Here is a 19,506-nt window from a genome sequence, read left to right as displayed (position 1 = left end):
AAAAGATTGTAAATTATTATTGTAAATACACAAACCTTTTAGGAACTGCCTTTTCAGCTCTACTTCTGCTATGCCTCAAGATTAGTTTATGGCCATTGAGGATACAGAAGCTTATAAATAGTTTAGCTCTCAGAGCTTGTTTTTATTTCCAGTAAGAAACAAAATTGGCAGCATGACCATATTTAGAATAAGATCGGCGTGCGCTTTATATTCTTTGAATATAATGGGACTTTTGTTTGTTTTTCCAACCTTCAGCAAAATGTTTTATTCCATAGATCAATGACTGTCGTAATATATGAGTCAAGACGGAAATTTCCCCCGCATCATCTCAGAGAAGCAGCTCAAAGATGACTGCATTTTAGTTCTCCTCTACACTCCATCCACTGTTTAGAGCAATGTGAAGCCTAATCCATGTGGTCATGTGGTCCCTCCTTTGTGATAATCCATGTTGCTCTGTGCAGGTGGGAAGTACTGCTCTTAGCCCTTTCCTTTTGCTGTGCTAAGAGTCTGCCTGTACTCTCCGAGTACAAAACAATTTTTTGTAAAGCCTACTTACCTCTGAAGAATTAAACGGGATCTGAGCATCTCCTTTATAAGTCAAGGAAGAGAAGCAATGGCTGCTTATTCCAGGAGCTAGAAGTCAAGCTATTCATTTCTGTAGGAGACCCAGGAGACACCTTTGCTTTTCTCTCTCAGGGCACCTAAACACTGCCGCAAACAAGTACAGAGCAATCACACCAGTTGCGCTCAAAAGACTTTTTTGGCTTCAGCTAAGAAACCAGAACTCAGTTGAAAACACTTGAACTGCCACCGGGCGAGATGACCGCTGTGGGTGCTGTTCCCATCACCGTCCCTGGGGCAGGGAGCAGCCCCTACCAACCCTGGGTTGTCACCCAAAGTGTGAAGGCAGAGATGGGGACACTGACTGATGGAGCTGCCTCCCCCTGAACAATGCTCGAGTGCCGGCTTGCCTCAGAGTGACATTTAAACAAGTAACATTTGCTCTCAAATTAGCCAGAGAAGAATAAACATTTTAAGATCTCTTGGCTGTGCTAAGGGAGAATGAGAGGCGTTGCTTTACATCTGAAGAATTAAATTGTCTTAATTACATCCTCGTGTAAAATAAAGCATTACATACAGAAGAAAAATATTTTTAAGTAGATGGAAAAATCCACTGGGTTAAAGGAATACTACTGTCAAGTTTAATGTGTCCCTGTATTTGTGTGGTGCAAAAACAAGCCTTAATAAAACTGAAGAGTCTAATAGAAACATTTCCATGAATTTAAAAATAACAGCAATGGAAACAGTCTCATAAAACAAGTAAACCTCTCCCTTCAGTATTTGCACCTCAAGTATTACAGCACTAATTTTGGGCCTGGGAACGTGAAAGCAGCTATAAATTATGAATTAGGTGCTTTGTCAGGATACCTGACTGGTTAGGAAGGCTTCTTTGGCATGAGACTTCATACCTGTTCCAAGCTCTTTTCTTTAAAATGCTCTAAATATAGTTATGTGTAATCTGACATCGGCCTTATAAAAGAAGAATGTAAAATCCAAAGTTCATGCAGAGTAGAAAGTACCAGGACCTGTGAGTGCACCACCCATCCTACCGCTTCACCGCGGGACTGGCTGTACTGCCGCATTCAGGCTGGGCTAACTGGGGATGGCTCCCCATGCCACCAGTCTGTGTTCAGATTTGGCCCATGCCGGCTCAGAACAAGACAAGGTCCTTGCATTTATGTGACTGTAGAGCTGCATTCCTCCTGTAAGCCACGCTTTCGGTATTTCGTCCCACTTCACATCTCCCTCCAAGCTGCTGCCAGGGACGCCGCTCTGCCCCTCTTCCCTAACATACATGTCACACCGGTGCTCATCTCGTAGCAGAACAGGTTCAGAGTCCTCACACTCCTTTCTCTGCACCGTGTCTATGTGAATTTGCCAAATGTCTCCGTATACCTCTAGGAGTTTTTCAACAAAAAGTATATGCTGGCATGAAAGCATCACGAACTAGTAAAATAAGTAACACGGCCTAAATTGATTTAAACTGTTTATTTGGGACTTGTTGATAGACTTAGACTCTGTAAATAGCTGTAATAGGATAATGATTAATTAAGATCCAAATGAGGATCATGATTTACTGAAGGTGAAAGCTGTATGCAGAAGACTACTACCAGATCACTTCAGGACCTGCAGGAATTGCCAGGACAGCTCTTCATGCTTCTGAAAAGCAAGGCAGACAATGTCTCCTGAAAATGTCTTTGTTTTTCCTAATTTCCCATCTTTGGGAAATGGCTTCAAAAATCAGAGTAGAGGAAGAATTAAAAAAGAAAAAAAGGCAATAAAGCTCATTCTTTCTCTAGTAAAGATTTCTGACAAGCCTGTTAAGCTGTTAAATTATATGGAGCAGATCCTGTAGGATGGGAAGTTATTTGGCAATGACTCTGTATAGATGAAATGGTCTACCAGAACTTGCTCATAAACAGACCTGGAAACCCTGCACTCAAACATTGTTCCTCATTTACAGTACAGTAAAGTGCCCATAAAGAATTAACATGTATTTAGCCTCTTGCCATCAGGTCTCTAAGAGCAGCTGGTTGCTTCTGTTGCCTCTGCATACATGCTATAGCACAAAGACTCAGCAGACATCAGTTTATCTTCCAGTTTACTAGCTGAGACAAAGATGGGAAACTTAAAAGTCATCTCATTTCTTAGGTACCTTCTCTGCCTATCCTCTGTGACGTTCCTGCTGCGTATCTTCCCAGAGAATTCCCCACCCACACTTACGCAGTGTCTGCCTCCTTGGTGAAACCTACACCTTTTAAACTATAATGGGAAAAGACCTCACCAGCACACCAGGTTCCTGTTACTCTCTCTTAGGGCCAGTTTGAAAGGTAGAATAAAGTGGCAGCCATCTACCCGAGCAAGAAGTGATATGTGCTAAGACTGACAAATGTGAAACGGCCACCTGCAGTAACTGCTGTATAATCATTGCATTAGTAACAGTGATTATTCTCATTTCTTATTGGGATATCAGGGAATTAGCATGGAACAGCAGTAAAAAAGGCTCTTAGTCCATAGTGCAGAAAACAGGTTAAATCAAGTGTTGCTTCCACTGTGAAATGGGAAACCTTGCTGAACTCACTGCAGGGCCTCCTGTGTGCAAGGACTTTAAGTGTCACCCTATATCCCCACTGGAATAGTACAAGAGCAAAGAAAGAGGAAAGAGTGATCCATTTTTTAATGCCTGCTAAAAAGAAACCTGGCACGAAAAGAATTACAAGTCACAAGGTGCCACAGAAAACTGAAATGTAGAAACTTAATAAAATCACAGTTCTCAACCCCAGTTTTGCCAGTTTGATGCACCAGATCTTCAACTCGTCTCGTGATGTACTTAATTTAGCAAAGTACTCGAAAGCTCCCAATGAATGGCAAGGCTTTACTCAAGCATGCACTGCATCACAGAAGGATCCACTTCTTCTGCCATCAGACTGGCATGCAGACTTTGGATTGTTGCATTTTTCCCAAAACGCTGTCTCCACAGTACAAAAGCAGCTACTATCTGTGACTGAACGTTGTGAGGGTGATTGACTTTACATCGATAGATGTCAGTATGGGACAAACCCAAGCACAGAACAATATGCTCCCATTCGGGTCCCAGTCTCCTCGCAAGCTTGTTCATCTGTTGATCTGTTGGTGAACTCTTCAAAATACATGGGGCAATTTCGGCTGCATCTGTAAAAAAAAATAAAGAAAATGCAAACACACATCACTAGGCAATGTTGCAAATATTAACGCAGAACCTTGACAAGGAGAGAATAAGCAAAGCTGAGGTGAAATAATTTATTAATTTGAGAAACAGCAAGGACACTCAACCGGAAAAATGAATTACATAATCAAATACAAGATTAATTAGAGGAAAACTAATGCTCAATAGACCTTATTAGAGAGCCTGGAGCTTCTGAATGCCAATAATCCAGATATCAGAATTCTACTCTGAAGCCAGAACTTTCAAAAGTAATTACAGATTTTGGGGGAGTGAACAAGAAAGGTTTTAAAGGAACATGCTTCCAGCAGTCAGCACATTCTGAAAATCAGCCTTGCTGTACAAGTATGACAATGACACATATAGGACCAATAATATCTCATCACTTCGGTCCTGTCTCTCTGTTTATACACATCAGAAATAACTGATTCCTTAGTTACCAGGAAGTCTTCAGTCTCCTAGGATGCTGCTTACCCTTTGTTCGCTGTTATATATAGCAAAATCATCTTTGGGTGGCCAGCTTCGGGGGCTTTTCTTTTATTTGAATAAACCCTAACAGTGCTAGGATTAATTACTCCCGAGGAGAGAAATAGGCTCTTCTAGAATACAATTCGTATATTTGAAAGAAGATGTTTAAAATAGACTAGATGAATTACTGCTCTAAAAATGCACATTTCTCTCCATTGACTATAAAAGGAGCGCTGGGTATAAGCTCACATGTTGACGTCGATGCTGTAAACGCCCAGCGCTGGTGAAACAGTTCTCTGCCTGTAAATTCAAACCACAGACCAGTTGCTTTGAAAAGGTGTATCTAGAAAAGCAGCATATCTGCAAAACATATTCACTCTCTGATACCTTTTGAGATCACAAGCTGTAATGAAGGGTCAATGCAAGCTGCAATTGCTACTCTGCTCTTGTCACTGAAGATACTGCGTCAAAACAGAGCAAAAATAACCTCAGGAAAATGCTAATTATAGCCTGCCAATCTGAAGCAGCAGCCTCCCTCCAGAAGAGCTGCTTTGCAAAATCTAATTTATAGCTCCAATACCCTGTTCACAGTCTCTGCCACAGCAGAACAGCAACACTAGAAAGCACTACTCCACTGTCTGAAAACAAAAATTGTTTTTGCATAGAATACCCAGAGCCTGCGAACATTCATGCTGTTGGAGCCCAATCACACATGAGTGTTCTATGGAGCTGTTTTGAGTAAAGGCAAAATTGCTTTCTGGAGAGCATCTAGGTGTCACAGTTTTGGCTGGGACAGAGATTTTTTTTTTTCCTAGATGTTCATGTGATACTGTGTTTTGGATTTTTGATGAAAATAGTGTTGATAACGCACGGATGTTTCCATTGCTGTGGAGCAGTGCATGCACAGAGCCAAGGACTTTTCAGCTCCTCGTGCTGCCCTGGCGGCAAGGGGCTGGGAGGAGACAGAACCGGGACAGCTGACCCAGACTGATGAAAGGGATGTCCCATACCATACAGCATCATGGACAGCAATAAAAGCCAGGGGAATGAAGGAGGAAGGGTGGATTTTCAGAGTGATGGCGTTTGTCTTCCCAAGAAACTATTATGCATGATGAGCCTTGCTTTCCTGGAAGTGATTGAACACCTGCCTGGTGATGGAAAGCAAGGAATGTGTTCCTCGCTTTGCGTCACTTACGTATGTGGCTTTTGTTTTTACCTAGAAAACTGTCTTTATCTCAGGCCCACGGATTTCTGCACTTTTCCCTTTCCAATTCTCTCCCCTATTCCACCTGGGGAATGTGACGGGTGGCTGAGTGGTGCTGAGCTGCCTGCAGGGTTAAACCACAGCATTAGGGCCTCTCATCTCCTGGCTGCCAAAAGAACTGGGACAGTGGCTAGTTTTGGGGTAGGGCACAGGTCACAAGCTTTCTTGCACAGGTCCCAGCTACAATAGCAAAGGCTGAATGTCCAGACCACCTTTCAGCTTCAGCAGCTTCTGAGACAGAAGGGTTTGTGTCAGGTCAGTGGCTCCAGCCCTCATCACAGAGCTCAAGACAGAATTCACCTTCTCCCAAGAATGCATCTGGAAAGACAAAGGCTCTGTGGCATGCAGGCTGTACATTTCGTTGTCGATGTCAGCAGTGGCAAAGGAGCCTCCACGGCCTGTCACCCCAGCACAACTCTCCTGAAGAAGGAAGAGCAGCACCACGGGGCTGCCCCCCCATTACACACAATGCCAGTTCCATGGGCACATCGAGACCATTGAGTGCCTGTCATGAACACAAAAGTGAACGCAAGTACTTGATAATAAGTACGATTTACAATGAAGACAGCTACCCTGTGCTGCAGCAAACAATATTTCTTGCTATTGAACCCACGTACTGTCTCAGCTACTAAGCAAGAACTCTGTGCCCAGGAGGAGGACCTGCCAGCCCTAGATTTTTGCTCTCACATTGAGATTTTTACATCTCGTGTTCACTAGCAGAATGATTTTATGGTACTGAAATGTGATCAAGCAGGGAGGCCTAACAACAATATATGTCAGCTTGTCCATCCAGCCTTTGATATCAGGCAGATTTTTTTACTACAACAAGTATCTTGCCTTCAGCCTGTTATCAGCCCTTTAATAAGAATAAGAATAAAACCCATCCAGGAAATCTTTTCATCTTGGGCTAGCATCTGATTCCAATATGGATGCAGGAAATTCTGGGACAGGAGCCAAATGTTAAATTTAATACAAAGGCCTGTTACTTTAGTCCCATTTTATTTTCTGTGATAGCTCTTTTTCAGCTCACTTCTCACTGAGAAAAAACCAAGACAAGTATTACATGACAGGCAACATTATTTAGAGGTATACAGAAATATTTAGTGAGATCATTTAGTTATGACAAATGTAAAATAATATAAAGGTTTGGATATGATCTACGATTAATAACACTCTTAATTTAATAAACACAAGGGCATTTCAGGTAAAAGGGAAATGCTTTTTCTGTCCTCAGCAACCAAGCTGCTTTGAACACATTGCAAAAACATTAAAGACAGCTTGTTTTGGTTATTTTTACTGCAGACCCCCGCTTACAATCTGCATTGGTCAGAATAGGCTGATGGAGGTAGCAAGAGTACAGTATAAGTTCCAATTATGCAGATGCTCTGACTGGATTTGAAATATACATTCAGGAAACTAAGACCTAAATTTGCAAAGATACAAAGCTTTTCTAACTTTAGGTGGATCCAGTATGAAGATGTCCGTGTTTAAGATAGATACAGGCTTGTGAAATTCATACTGCATCACTGGAAATGGGGAGAAGTGGGGCTTGTGGAGGGTGACCTGACTTGCACCCGTGGTGCCACTGGGCTGCTTGTTCATTATTTTGCAATAGTGGTGTGACCTGTATTTTACAGGAGAACCTGGAAGGTGCTGATGGCTATTACAAAAAAGACCATTTGTGGTGTTTCTACCTCCAGAGAGCAGGCTAAGTGAAAGACCACAACAGCTGTGGACCTAGTCTGTTGTGTGAAATGTCATGGCTGCATGCTGTGGAGATTGAGAGTTCAACCTTTCACCGCTCACACCGAAACCACCAAGGCCCTGAGAAATGGCAAGCTGACAGCTCTGTGCTGGGGAGCACGTTGACTTGGGGCAGGGCTGCTCTAATGCCAGATTGCTGGAGCAGCACTGGGACCACAAAAATTCCTCTTCTCAGGGCTGAAAGCAGGGAGGATGCTCTCCACCCTGGATTTGGAGTTGGAACTGACCCAGAGAAAGAACTGTGGCTCCTCCTGTTCAAAGCTGCAGCACAAAGGGACAGGCTTCTCCCCTTCTCCACCTGCTTCCTGCCACTGGCTCTAGCTGGTCAAGGAAGATCATTCATCCTCAACCTTAATCCTAGCCATCCCAGCTGAAAACAAAAAGAAAACATTGACAACTACCAGCCTGTGTGCTTCTGGACCGTGGCTCAAAGTGGGAGACATAGCCACGCTAGTGAGTGTGGACAGGAAACAGATCTGGATATAAATAGAAATTACCACAGACAGGGACCAAACAAAACAGAGTAACCCAGATACCAAAAATATGTTTGGGGCAAAAGCATCCGGTTCCCACTTTGGCATTCAGTTTTCTTCGAGACATTCCCAGTTCACAGAATCACAGAATCACAGAATTGTAGGGGTTGGAAGGGACCTCTAGAGATCATCGAGACCAACCTCCCTGCCAAAGCAGGTTCCCTACACCAGGTCGCACAAGTAGGCGTCCAGGCGAGACTTGAATATCTCCAGAGAAGGAGACTTCACAACCTCCCTGGGCAGCCTGTTCCAGTGCTCCGTCACCCTCACCGTGGAGAAGTTCTTACGCACATTCGTGCGAAACTTCCTATGCTGCAGCTTATGTCCGTTTCCCCTCGTCCTGTCTCCACATACCACTGAAAAGAGACTGGCCTCACCGCTATGGCCGCCACACCTCAGATATTTATAAACCCGGATCAGATCCCCTCTCAGTCGTCTTTTCTCAAGGCTAAACAGACCCAGTTCACTTAGCCTTTCTTCATAGGGGAGATGCTCCAGGCCCTTCACCATCTTTGTGGCCCTCTGCTGGACTCTTTCCAAGAGATCCCTGTCTTTTTTGTACTGGGGAGCCCAGAACTGGACACAGTACTCCAGATGAGGCCTTACCAGGGCAGAGTAGAGGGGGAGGATCACCTCCCTTGACCTGCTGGACACACTCTTTTTAATGCACTCCAGAATGCCACAGTTTCAAGCACAAAACTCCAGGATGTTGTAGCAATCAGGGGGATGGAAAAAGAAACTCACTCCAGATCAGCCCCCCTTGGCAGAAGTGAGAAGATGTAACATAAAGTCCAGCAAAGTGAGCTTTGAATGGGGGAGCAAACAAGCTTGGTTCCAGCACGGGATGCAGCAGTAATAAACACTGAAGTGTTTTGGGGTGGTCTGCAAAGTGCCCAGCTGATTCCTCAGAACCATCAGCAGCCTAAGTGCTTCTGTCTGAAGGTCTCTTTTCTGTGTAAATATGACTCCTCTGTGTGTGACCAAAAGCATCTGCTTAGAGTTTCAAAGATCCTTCTCCCTGATGCAGTCAATTTATTTTACTGGTTTTTGCTATCTGTTGTGTGAAAAGTACTTTGATGAAAATGATGTGTCTGAATCCAAAGTGCTGAAAAAGTCCCAATCAGCTGCCACCTCATCCTGGAGGACAACTCCATATGCAGTTAAGGACAGAGTTAGGGATAACTGAGCCCACCTGTTATCTAATCACTGCTGGTTAAAGCTGCCCCTTGGGAAAGGATGTTCTGGGAACTGGTCTCTGCTTCCAGCACTGCCTCTGTATTTTATCTGTTAAAATGGCCATGTGCACTCACTGGATAAGAAAGCAGAAGCAGTCCTGGAAGAGACTGGAATCCAGGTCTCTCTGAGCTGCACATCCCAGTGCTGAGCAGCATGATAAAGATCTACTTTGTTCTCTTTCTCTTGATTAATAATTCCAGTAAAAAATAGAAAGATTTCCCTGTGAAGGGTTAAGAACACTTCCCAGCATCCAGAACAGAGGCTGGTGGAGAGAGAGAAAACTCCTGGGAAGAAAGGTATGCTTAGACACAATAAAATCAAATGCAAGATCTTTGGCTGAAAGTGCTAGGCAAACACTCTTATTTTTGTATTATCACCTCACAAACAGGCAGGTGATTCTGGGCTTCAAATCTTGCACAGCTGGGAATGAGACTGCAGAAAGGAATAATTTCTTAGGCAGGCTTCTGGCCTCCACATCTTCTCTTGGTAGGCGTACAGTCCTTCAGTGATCTGAACTCAACTGCCTAGCCCTTTTTATTCTCTTGACACCCTTACCAGATCCTACTCATAATATCTAAAGAGTTCAAAGCAAGCATTTCAGAGTCCTCTTTAATCGTCTTTTCTGGCATCTGGAGTACACTTCTTCCCTGAGAAGTGTTAAAGCTGGAGCAAGAAGTCCCACAAGCACAAACCAAAAAAAGCCTTGCTTCCCCAGGTGTGATTCCATAGCTGATTGACTCCTGCTTCAGCCAGTCCTCACAGGGCCTCTCTGGAGGCTTACTGATGAAATCTTCTCTACTGCTGCAAGTAGGCAGGCTTCTTGAAACTGGCCAACAGGTTCAGAAGGTACCAAGGGTAGACAAATATACGTAACAGCCCTCAGAAGAGAACAGCACAGCTTTGGTTAATAGGAAACTATGTTACAGAAAATGGGAGCTCCCAGTGACAATGGAGAGGCACCATAGAACACCAAAGCTCATGTGCCAGCAGCCACACGTGGAGCTCTTCAGCTAAGGGCTGGGCTGGATAGGGCCCTGGGCAGCCTGATCTAGTTGGTGACAGCCCTGCCCATGGCAGCAGTGTGGAACTAGCTACGGTCCCCTCCAAATCAATCCATTCTGTGGTTCTATGATTCTATGAAAACATGCATAAGAAAGAACTAGTGGCAGTCGCTTCTTCCCTCCAGCCCCCTCCAAACGCAGTGCACTTGTTCAACTAGTCTGAACAGCCGACCCAGTACTGAGCAGGTCTGGTCATGGTTGCCAGACCGTGTGCTGTGTATTTTGGCAGGTGCCTTATGTTCCAGGAATTATTTAATGACTAAGTGTCATAATAGCAAAAAAACCTGCGTATAATCATGTAGATTTGCTTTAAAGTGTAATCCCCTTGGGCCGAGCACAACTGCAGAACTGGATCGTGAAGCAGAACAACACTTGGAGGATCAGGCTGGGACAAGCTTTCAAGAGCTTTGAGGTGGGGCTGCAGAACCTGAATGGGGAGGTGAGTGTGTAAGGCTGCTGATAACGGAGGGACCTGAGATTTCACAGAGCAGCAGTCCTCCATGAGCTATCAGAGACCTTGGGTGAAAGGGAAAGAGGAAATTATGAGTCCTGAGGGCTCCTAGCAAGTAATGTACTTCACAGAATCCAAGACCAAATGATGAAAGTGGTCATGGTGAGAAGGATGGAATAAAGAGGGTAACTGCTGGGTAACCGCAGGGAGCGGGTTGGCTCAATTTGTTAGAAAAGGGGATGGGAGGTGACAGTAGGCCTCCTTTAGTGGGGCTGCTCTTCTGCTTTCTTGTTCAGCTCTTCTCCCTCATCCCTGTCATAACAGGCAGAATGGAAGGCACATGCCTGCTCTCTTCCTACAGCATATCCAAATTCATGAGCATTAAGCCAGCCTATGGCAATGAATGACTGGAGTGCTAAATGGGATGTACCATGCTAGCTTTATTTGGTGGGCTTTCACGGAGAATGAAGCACTTATTCTGTCCTGTGCAAATTAAAAATGTTGAGGAAGCACTACAAGATCATTTCCTTGCTGTAGAAGAAGTTCCATTGAAGAAGACCCATTCAAACACAACAAACTAGCTCAAAACACGGATGAGTAAAAAAAAGTACAACAGACTATCCAGAAACCAACCCATACTGTATAATTTGTGCTGTTTTTTCCTTTTGCTGTTGCAAATTATACATCAAACTGATTCAAAGGCTGGGAAGGGAACACTAGTAAAATGCAACAGCTCCAAATAATCACGCTCTGTGGAATATGGAAAAATATTTACCTTCTATATATCATTTTTCTATAAATCTGTAAATATGGATTGTGCAGTCCATCCAGAAGAGACTATTCAGAACCACTATGGTCTGCTTCCTGATGCCAGTGAGTTTCAAAAACTGTTGGACTGGGGAATGAGAAAAATGGAACCATACCTTGCAGTACCTGAACATGGAAATCTGACCCCATTATAGATATTTCTGTATATAAAATTAATATACCTAGATTAAAGTAATTTACAGAGGAAGATTAAAACAGAAGATCATCAGAGGAGATGTACTGACTTCTGCTTTTAGCATATCCCCAGCTGTTTCTCTGTCATGGTGGGAGAGTGTGGTCATTGTTCCATCTGCCAATGCCTGCTGCCTTCTCTGCAGCTTTCTGCTCATTACTGAAAGGAGAGTCACACCTCCCTCTTTCAACCTATTTCACTATATCAGGGGACATCATTTAATGATGACTGCCAAAAATGCGCTGATCTCCACTTGGAAACTCCCTCTTCTTCCATAGAATTGTATCAACACAGGAAAACCCTGGTGATGGAAAACCTGCAGCTTTGCAGGAAGAATAGGCACAGTTACCTTCCTAAGAATGCCTGGATAAATCCAGAATAAATACTATCTTCTCTAATGTAATCAAAATAAGTCTTTTTCATTTAATACTCTGACTAAACTACAGAATGGAGTCTGTACTACCAGCACATACAAGGGGAGAAAGCTGCACTGACTATGCTACAGTAAAACAAATTTGACAGAGAATTTTATGTTCACCTGAGTATATGCTATAGGTAGGCTTCACAGATGCAGAATTTTAAAGTTTCTGCAAAAGGGTATTTTCTGATCTTATGAATGCACACAGTCATTAATATACAGAATGTGTATGATTAAAACCAACCTCAGCAATTAGAGATCGTAAAACACACTTACCCTGAAGTGTACTTCTATTACGGTAATTTACGTTTCCACTTCTCATAATTAAATTATCAGACATTAATCAAAATGGCAGTAAATATACGGTACAAAGATTGGCTGCGTTCTTCCACGTCATGCTGGTTTTTAAAATGCGTTGCATTATAGAAAGGTCCCTGTTGTTGTTTTTTAAACGAATACGAACATAAAACTCTGACAGTCAATGCGTAGGAAAAAATGCAGCCATGATTCTGTGATAATCCCAGCCACAGCAATTTTAAATAGTCTCCCTCAAGTAAGGCCCTACCCACCCCTGGCACCAAATTCAACTCCTTCCCGCTGAGATTATGCATTTCTACAGTAATATAAAGGTACGTATATCTTCATTCACTGGTAACCTCTTCATCTGCAAGCTCTGTAAAGCTTCATGCTTTGTGACATTAAATAAACTTGTGATATTAGAGTAGGAAAAAAAGGTGGCATAAAATTTTGTAAATCTACAGGCAATTCCAGAATGCAGATGTTTCTATTACGGCTCAGTACCAGCAGCTAATTCATGTTTTCTTTATCACTTACTAACGGATGCACGGTAGCTGTAGATGTGGTAGCAGACTAGTAAAACCTGAAACACAAACATTCATGACAAAAGGTTTCAATTGCTTTCTCACTATTCAGTTCCAGTAGCTGCATGGTTTTCCAGGATTTATTATTTGTAAGGTGTCTAACATGTTTTTACCTCCACGGATTTCTGCAGACTGTTAGCCTTCAGTATTAGTCCTGTTTAATCCACGTTAAACAGATTGACAGGGAAGTCCCTAAATAAATCCATGCTTTCACCCTCTTCAGGCTGCAGGGAGCAATCCCTGGGTTTGAGGAGCTGAAGCTAATCCGTTTTTCACTTTTCAATTGCTTTCTATCAAGAAGAGCAGGGATGAAGTTTCAGCAGCTAATACCATAGATTTTGTTCTGTTTCACATGAAAATTAAATAATTACAACCCTACCCAGTAGTTCTCTGTTGTTGCACACTGAGAAATCACGTAATTGACTGTATAAATTAAATGACATTTATCGATATGTAAGAGGAAAAGAATTACTATGCAAAGAAAGCACAAACACAAAATGTTATAAGCCTGCTCCCTTTTCAAGCAAGATCACCTAAGCATTACAGACAGGACTGGACTGAATTATACTGTGTCTTATGCTTTTTTGTTTTAGCATTTTACGATACTGCTCTAGTACCTGAAGTGGAAATAAAATTTGCTTGATATTTCCCATGGATTTACATTTATTTATTTATTATATGTACTTACATACAACCTTGTTGTACATAAATAAGCACACACACACAGTACTGAAGCCACAGCATCCTTGCAGTGATACTTCAGCTAAAAATTAGGAAAAATGTCTTCTCTGAAAGAGTGGCGCTGCAGTGGCACAGGCTGCCCAGGGCAGGTGTGAGTCACCGTCCCTGGAGGTGTTCAAGAACTGTGTGGATGTGGCACTGAGGAACATGGTCAGTGGGCATGGTGGCGATGGGCTGGTGGTTGGATGAGATGTTCTTAAAAGTCTTTTCCAGCCTTAATGATTCTATGATTCTAGGACTCTTGATTCTATGATTCTATGACATTAACAAGTTCAGCATGCAGCACTAAGGAAAAAAGAAACAAACATCCCGTTAATGGGAAGATTCTGAGGAACACCTGAGCTTGGAAGAACTGCATAAATACAAATAGTCAGCATTCAGATCTTGGCCAAAGATTTTTCCAAATATGCCTTGGAAAGTTTTCTGGAAAGAACAGGTAAGACCATGCTTTTGGAAGCCAAGTACAACTATGTGCTAGTACAAAGCTATCTGATAGCCTGCCAGAGCAGAGACTGGTTTATATGCCATCAGTCACAGCAAGTCAACTCTAGAAATAATGCTGAAAATCAAATTCTAAAGTATGTCTGCAAATTTCTATTTAATTTTGAATGCTCTGTAGTTCTGAGTGAATTCAATGGAGTTTGATAATACTCACGACACATTCAACCATTAATTACGGGTCTGAACCATGTAGAGCCATCATTTCCCTCAATCAAGTCTCTTCTCTGCGCTATCACAAATAATAATTAACAATCAGTGGTTGGTTGTACGAAGTCATGACGATCACAAGGCACATTCGGCTTCTCATGACTCCATAGGAAACCAATGTTTATCCAGGTGGGCAGGGCAGCGCTGACAGAAGAACTCACCCACTCTAAGTGCAAAACAAAGACAACTGGAGCAATTAATGATTATTTTGTCAGCTATGTGACAAACTCATCATACAATTTTTGTCGAGGGATTGGCACATAATTTCTTTTGACAGAAACTACTTGAATACTGACTTCAAATGTCGTTAAAGGAGCTGAGGTACGCATTAATTCTGCTGCTCCTCTGTGTGTAAGAGCCATAGGAAGATCCACGGGATGTTTATCTGCCAATAAGCACAATGAGCGAGTAAATTTTTTACCAGCAACTTTCCTTCATAGAAATATTTCTAAAGGCTGAGGCATTTCAAAGATAAAATCATGCACTTGGACTTTGCTATAGATGTTTCTCTCATACAACAACAAAGCTAGCGCTGCCAACACGAAGGACTGTTCTGTTATATAACACAACTAGTCACACATTTTTCCCTTACAGATCCTAAACCAAACAGGACAACAAGCCATTATACTTAACCCTGATAAAACTGCTCATTCCACTTAGAGATCTCTCATCAAGCTGGCTATTCTTTTTGCCTTGGCTTGAGTAATCAGAAATATCAGAATCAAAGATCTGTGCAACAGATGGAACTTCGTTTAGAAGAATGCCTTTGGCTCATGAAGATCTTTGCCTGGCAGGTGTCAAACCAAAATTAATACTGCACATATTATGCTTTACCGAGTTTCAGATTTTAGCAAAGTGAGACTGCGTTCCTTCCTGACCACATATATTAATAGAACGAGCTGTGCAGAGCAAGCTAAAACAGTGCTATCATTATGCTGAATCCTCCACTGCTTGGCACTTCACTTAATCATTTACACCCATGCAAAGCAAGTAATCAAAACGCTACCAATGTGTCAGCTGAGCATCTTTCTATAAACATTTTGCACAGGTGTGAAAGACTTCACCAAATGCCTTAAGCAAGATGGACTTCCATCTTTCTGCTTCTTTTTTGCTCCCTTTCTTGCAACAGAACCTTTTTCCCTGAAGGCTTATGAACTTTCGTAGAGTTTTTGCCATTTTAAAATCCTCAGGAAAACCAGTTACTGGTACTAAAACGCACTGCTCAGCTGTGGCCACGTGCTCCATAGGTACTGGTGTTCCCAAAGTAATGGGGCTCAGCACCACAACCTGCTCAGGTGCCAAGTCACATAAAGATCTGGGAGAAATGAATCTGGAATCTCGTGACTTATTTGACACAGCTGGACTGAAAGCAATTCCAGCTGACTGATAGGACAGTAATTTTAAAGGGTCACAGTCAGAGGACTTTCATTTATCTCTACGGCAAACAGAGATTACATCTGCGGGTGTATACATTTGTGTGTGTATATATAGATATATGAACATTTCCAACTTTTTAATTAAAAAAAAAAAAAGAATGAAAGTCTTAGATATCTGCAAGTCAAATTCATCCCCTTTTTGATTTAATTTCCACAGATTCATTTCAGAGAACTGGCAAGGCTCCCTTTGAGAAATGGAAGTAGGAGTGCAGGTATAGCCGACTGCACAAACCACTCTGCGCTACAAGTTCTTGCCTTTCTTTCCCCTCTGCCTCAGTGCTGCTCTCACACCCGGCACGATGTGCTTGCTGGCACGTGTTGTGCCTGCCCTGGGATGCAGCACTCCGACCAACCGCACTCATCGAGGGTCCCAGGACAGTACTGAAAGTAATGAGGTGACTCACAGCTGTAGCCATGCCCTTGAAGGCTGGGGGCCCAATTACTCTTTTTCTCTTAGGAACAGTATTTTGCCAAAGCAACTGAAGCATATTCAAAATCAAACAGGCTATAAGCAAACACTTGTATTACTTAAGATATTTATATAAGATTTATGGCAGTATTAGTGGGACAATTCATATAGCAAACCTAAACATCCGAAAAAATCTTGTGCTTAAGCAATTAATTTTCATGTCTCATGCATGCAGAGCAATGTTTTCCCTCACAGTTTCATAGTCTACTAGCTGTCAGATTTTGATCCAGAATCAAAATTTCAGTCATTTTGGCTTTTATGCATAGCAAATCAGAAATAAAAATGTCTTAACATCAGAAATGAAAAGGCTGGAAGATCAGACAGACCGTAGAAGATTTGTTTTACTTGGTTTGGGAATTTGATGCAGTTCTGCTAATCTTAGTGAGACTGAAACAAAACCAAAAGGCGAAACAAGAAACTAAACAACTCTGTTCTGTCACAGAGATGCAAAATTACAAACTATGCTTGTATCCCTGGGGGAGCCAAATCTGAAGCCATGCTAGGAACAAGCGAGAAGACTTTCTTACTTGCTCAGCAGCCGAAAACAGCTGACATCACATCTACCTCCTAGAGGTAAAAATGGAAAAGCAATCTTAAAACATGAAAATAAAAATTTTTCTTAAGCAAACAACTCTCTAGTTAAACAAACTCATAAAGATATCAGGATTTTTTATAATGCTGTCAGTTTTCATGTCAGAACTGTAAACCTGAATATTTTTCTCTTTCTCTCTTCTTCAGATGTGCTAGGTGCTGGTTGACTTTAATAAACAAAATACACAATGCAATGACCTTTCTAACTGACTGTGGAGTCAGACAAGGAGAAATAGTTTCAACCTCACACACTCAACACTCAGTTGTGACTATGGGCTCCTCCCAGCTGCAGTGAGAACAACCAAACATTTCTGAGATGCAAGGCTGACAAGTTCTGAGAAACTGTCCTCAGGTTTTCATTTGAGGAATACGACACACCACATCAGCATATGCAAACTGAACTTTGCTGCATAACAAACCACACAAACAGAGCCCTGCTACCTAACCTGACCTTCCATTTGCACTTTAGTGTGTATCAATATGTTAATAACAAGCGCAAGGGGGTCATGTGCAAAGTTTACAAGTTCAAGTGCAGGAAACAGATGAAAATCTGGCTTTCATGCTTTGGTTTTCCTTCATTTTGTAGATCACAGCTTTTTAAGGTGATTATAAAGCCTAGTTCTGTCCTGAAGATGCTAAATGTCCTGAAGAGGACTAAATTATTTAAACATCTTCATTCAGTTTTTTATGTTGAAAATGAGGCCTTCTTGTCTACTTGAAAGAGGTCAACAAGAACATAAAAGTATTTCTGACTCAGGCTTTTCAAGATATATTATTTATGGTATTTATACCGTATTTACATTGTTTGAGCACTTTAAGCATGCCATGAGAAGGTCTTGCTGTGCACATCTTACAGCCTGAAGATTTATGAAGGTACTCACTTCCAAAACTGTTGAGTGAGTTTGGATACTCAAGCTGAAAACTGCAAAGAGCCTGAGTGTTTTCAGGAAGTTCTGTACAGACAGATTGTGAAACCGCAGACGAGAGCTTCAGGATGAGCATGAGAAACCAAAGCCAGGTCCAAAGCATTTGACTCAACAGACCTCTTCTGTAAACCAAGCAAGGAATGCACAAGCCATTTTTAATACTATTCTTTGTGTCATGCAATTGTTTCCACATGCAACTGGAGAAACTCAGTCAACAAATGATGCTTCCATCTGTATGTGCCACGGGAGCATGCTGTCTGTAGGGAACAGAAGTGTCTTTGGAACTACTGAATTGAATGCAACAATCTCAAGCAACGTATCAAATTGTTTCAGATACACAATTGTAAAAAAAAAATGTAGCCCTGTCACCCCACAAACTGCTATTCCAAAGACAGTTTCATTAAGAAACACAGCTTGAGAATATCTATCAGAAAAGATCAGAGCTACATGCAGGGACAGCAGGAGGCAGCTGAAGCAATCTGCAGCACAGCCCTGGAGCTCATCCATCTCTGACCCCAAGAAAAAGTCTAATTAATGCATGAATATACCTGTGAGTCTAAAAGAGAAGACCACGAGAAGATAAAACTCTGCCTGAAAGAGATGGTCAGAAGTCCTCTGCTTTTTTGCAAGAATCTACAGCTCTCTTTGTCCCAATCTGATACATTTGGTTAGACTGACAACACAGTTTTGACTTTTATTTGAAGTTCACATTTTTTCTATGGGAACTACTAGATGTGACACTCTTGTCCTGTTGCACAGAAAAGCAAGTCTGTTTCTACTTTTTATTTCTCTGAAGCATTAATTGTGCAACATTTGATTTAGAAACGTATTTGAAGATGTTTTTGATATTAGCTCATTTGTACACCATCCCAGGCTTTCCAGGAACTCTAAACCAACAGCCTTCTAGTCTTATATCTGAACTACTGTATTTTGTGGCTTCCACACTGTACTGTCTGGAAACTCCCAGTGAGACTGGCCTCATTGTCTTTAATGGAGGAAGGACAGACAGACAGTTGGCAATCCCAGATCCTGAAAAAGGCTCTGCGTGTATCCATTTATGTATGCAGAGACTGCCATCAGAGAGTTCAAACAGCTCTGAAGAGGTGGGCTGAAACAGGCCCAAAAGGAAAAGCATCCAAAGAGATCACAGATGAGGAGCAATCCTGCTCTTCCATGCTGGATTTCCTGCTTGTGAAAGGTGCCTATCTTTAGATGCTGATGGAGACCCGTTATGTCTCCGCGGTTTCAATCAGAGAGGTTAATTTATGAGGTGCTAGAAATGCAAACCAAAAATTGTTCCAAGCCATCATAAGTACAGAACTGCAAGTGCTGGAATGGTCGCTCCCTGCTGTTCAGCCTTTGCAGCTCACTGGGGCTGAGTGGAGGTCACTGATGTGGCTCACTCAGAGCACTGATAGCCCTGCTGGTTGTCCTACAGCAACTGTGGGCCTCTGGTGCCTTCTCTTTGTGAATGCAGGTGTCGTCACGACCATTTCTCAAAGGACTGATGCCTTCACAAGCAACTATCTAGAGGCCATGGCTGATGCAGTGCCACAGCTGCCTGTCATGTAGCCCACACCAGCCAACACGCAGTCCTGTGTCCAGATGGATGGAAGCAGCTGTGCCAAAGGTGTGTTGCAAGCTTTTCTGTAATAAAAATCCCCTCCCACTTTTAGAAAATGCATTTCTTTTTCTTCTTTTTTCTTCCTTCTTTAGTGCTTTCTTTCCTCCTCCCACTTTTTCTAGTGGGAAGGAAAGTGACAGGGAGAATAATGATTTCCTCAGCTTCTGTTGGA

At 42.3% G+C, this 19,506-nt stretch overlaps 1 protein-coding gene across 3 annotated transcripts in view; it reads right to left on the bottom strand.

Moving 5' to 3' along the window:
* Positions 1 to 3,219: 3,219 nt before the first annotated feature.
* The window catches only part of CRADD (CASP2 and RIPK1 domain containing adaptor with death domain), a 73,790-nt gene continuing 57,503 nt past the window's right edge, over positions 3,220 to 19,506 (bottom strand). For all 3 annotated transcript variants that reach the window (XM_019613823.2, XM_019613828.2, XM_010709191.3), the window contains one exon: positions 3,220 to 3,732. In XM_019613823.2, coding sequence (XP_019469368.1) covers positions 3,437 to 3,732 — 296 coding nt within the window. In that variant the 3' untranslated portion in view covers positions 3,220 to 3,436. The remainder of the gene's footprint in view (positions 3,733 to 19,506) is intronic.

This window comes from Meleagris gallopavo, chromosome 1, assembly GCF_000146605.3.
Source record: "Meleagris gallopavo isolate NT-WF06-2002-E0010 breed Aviagen turkey brand Nicholas breeding stock chromosome 1, Turkey_5.1, whole genome shotgun sequence".
Classification (NCBI taxonomy): Eukaryota; Metazoa; Chordata; class Aves; order Galliformes; family Phasianidae; genus Meleagris; species Meleagris gallopavo.
This window is presented reverse-complemented; position numbering and strand designations above follow the sequence as displayed.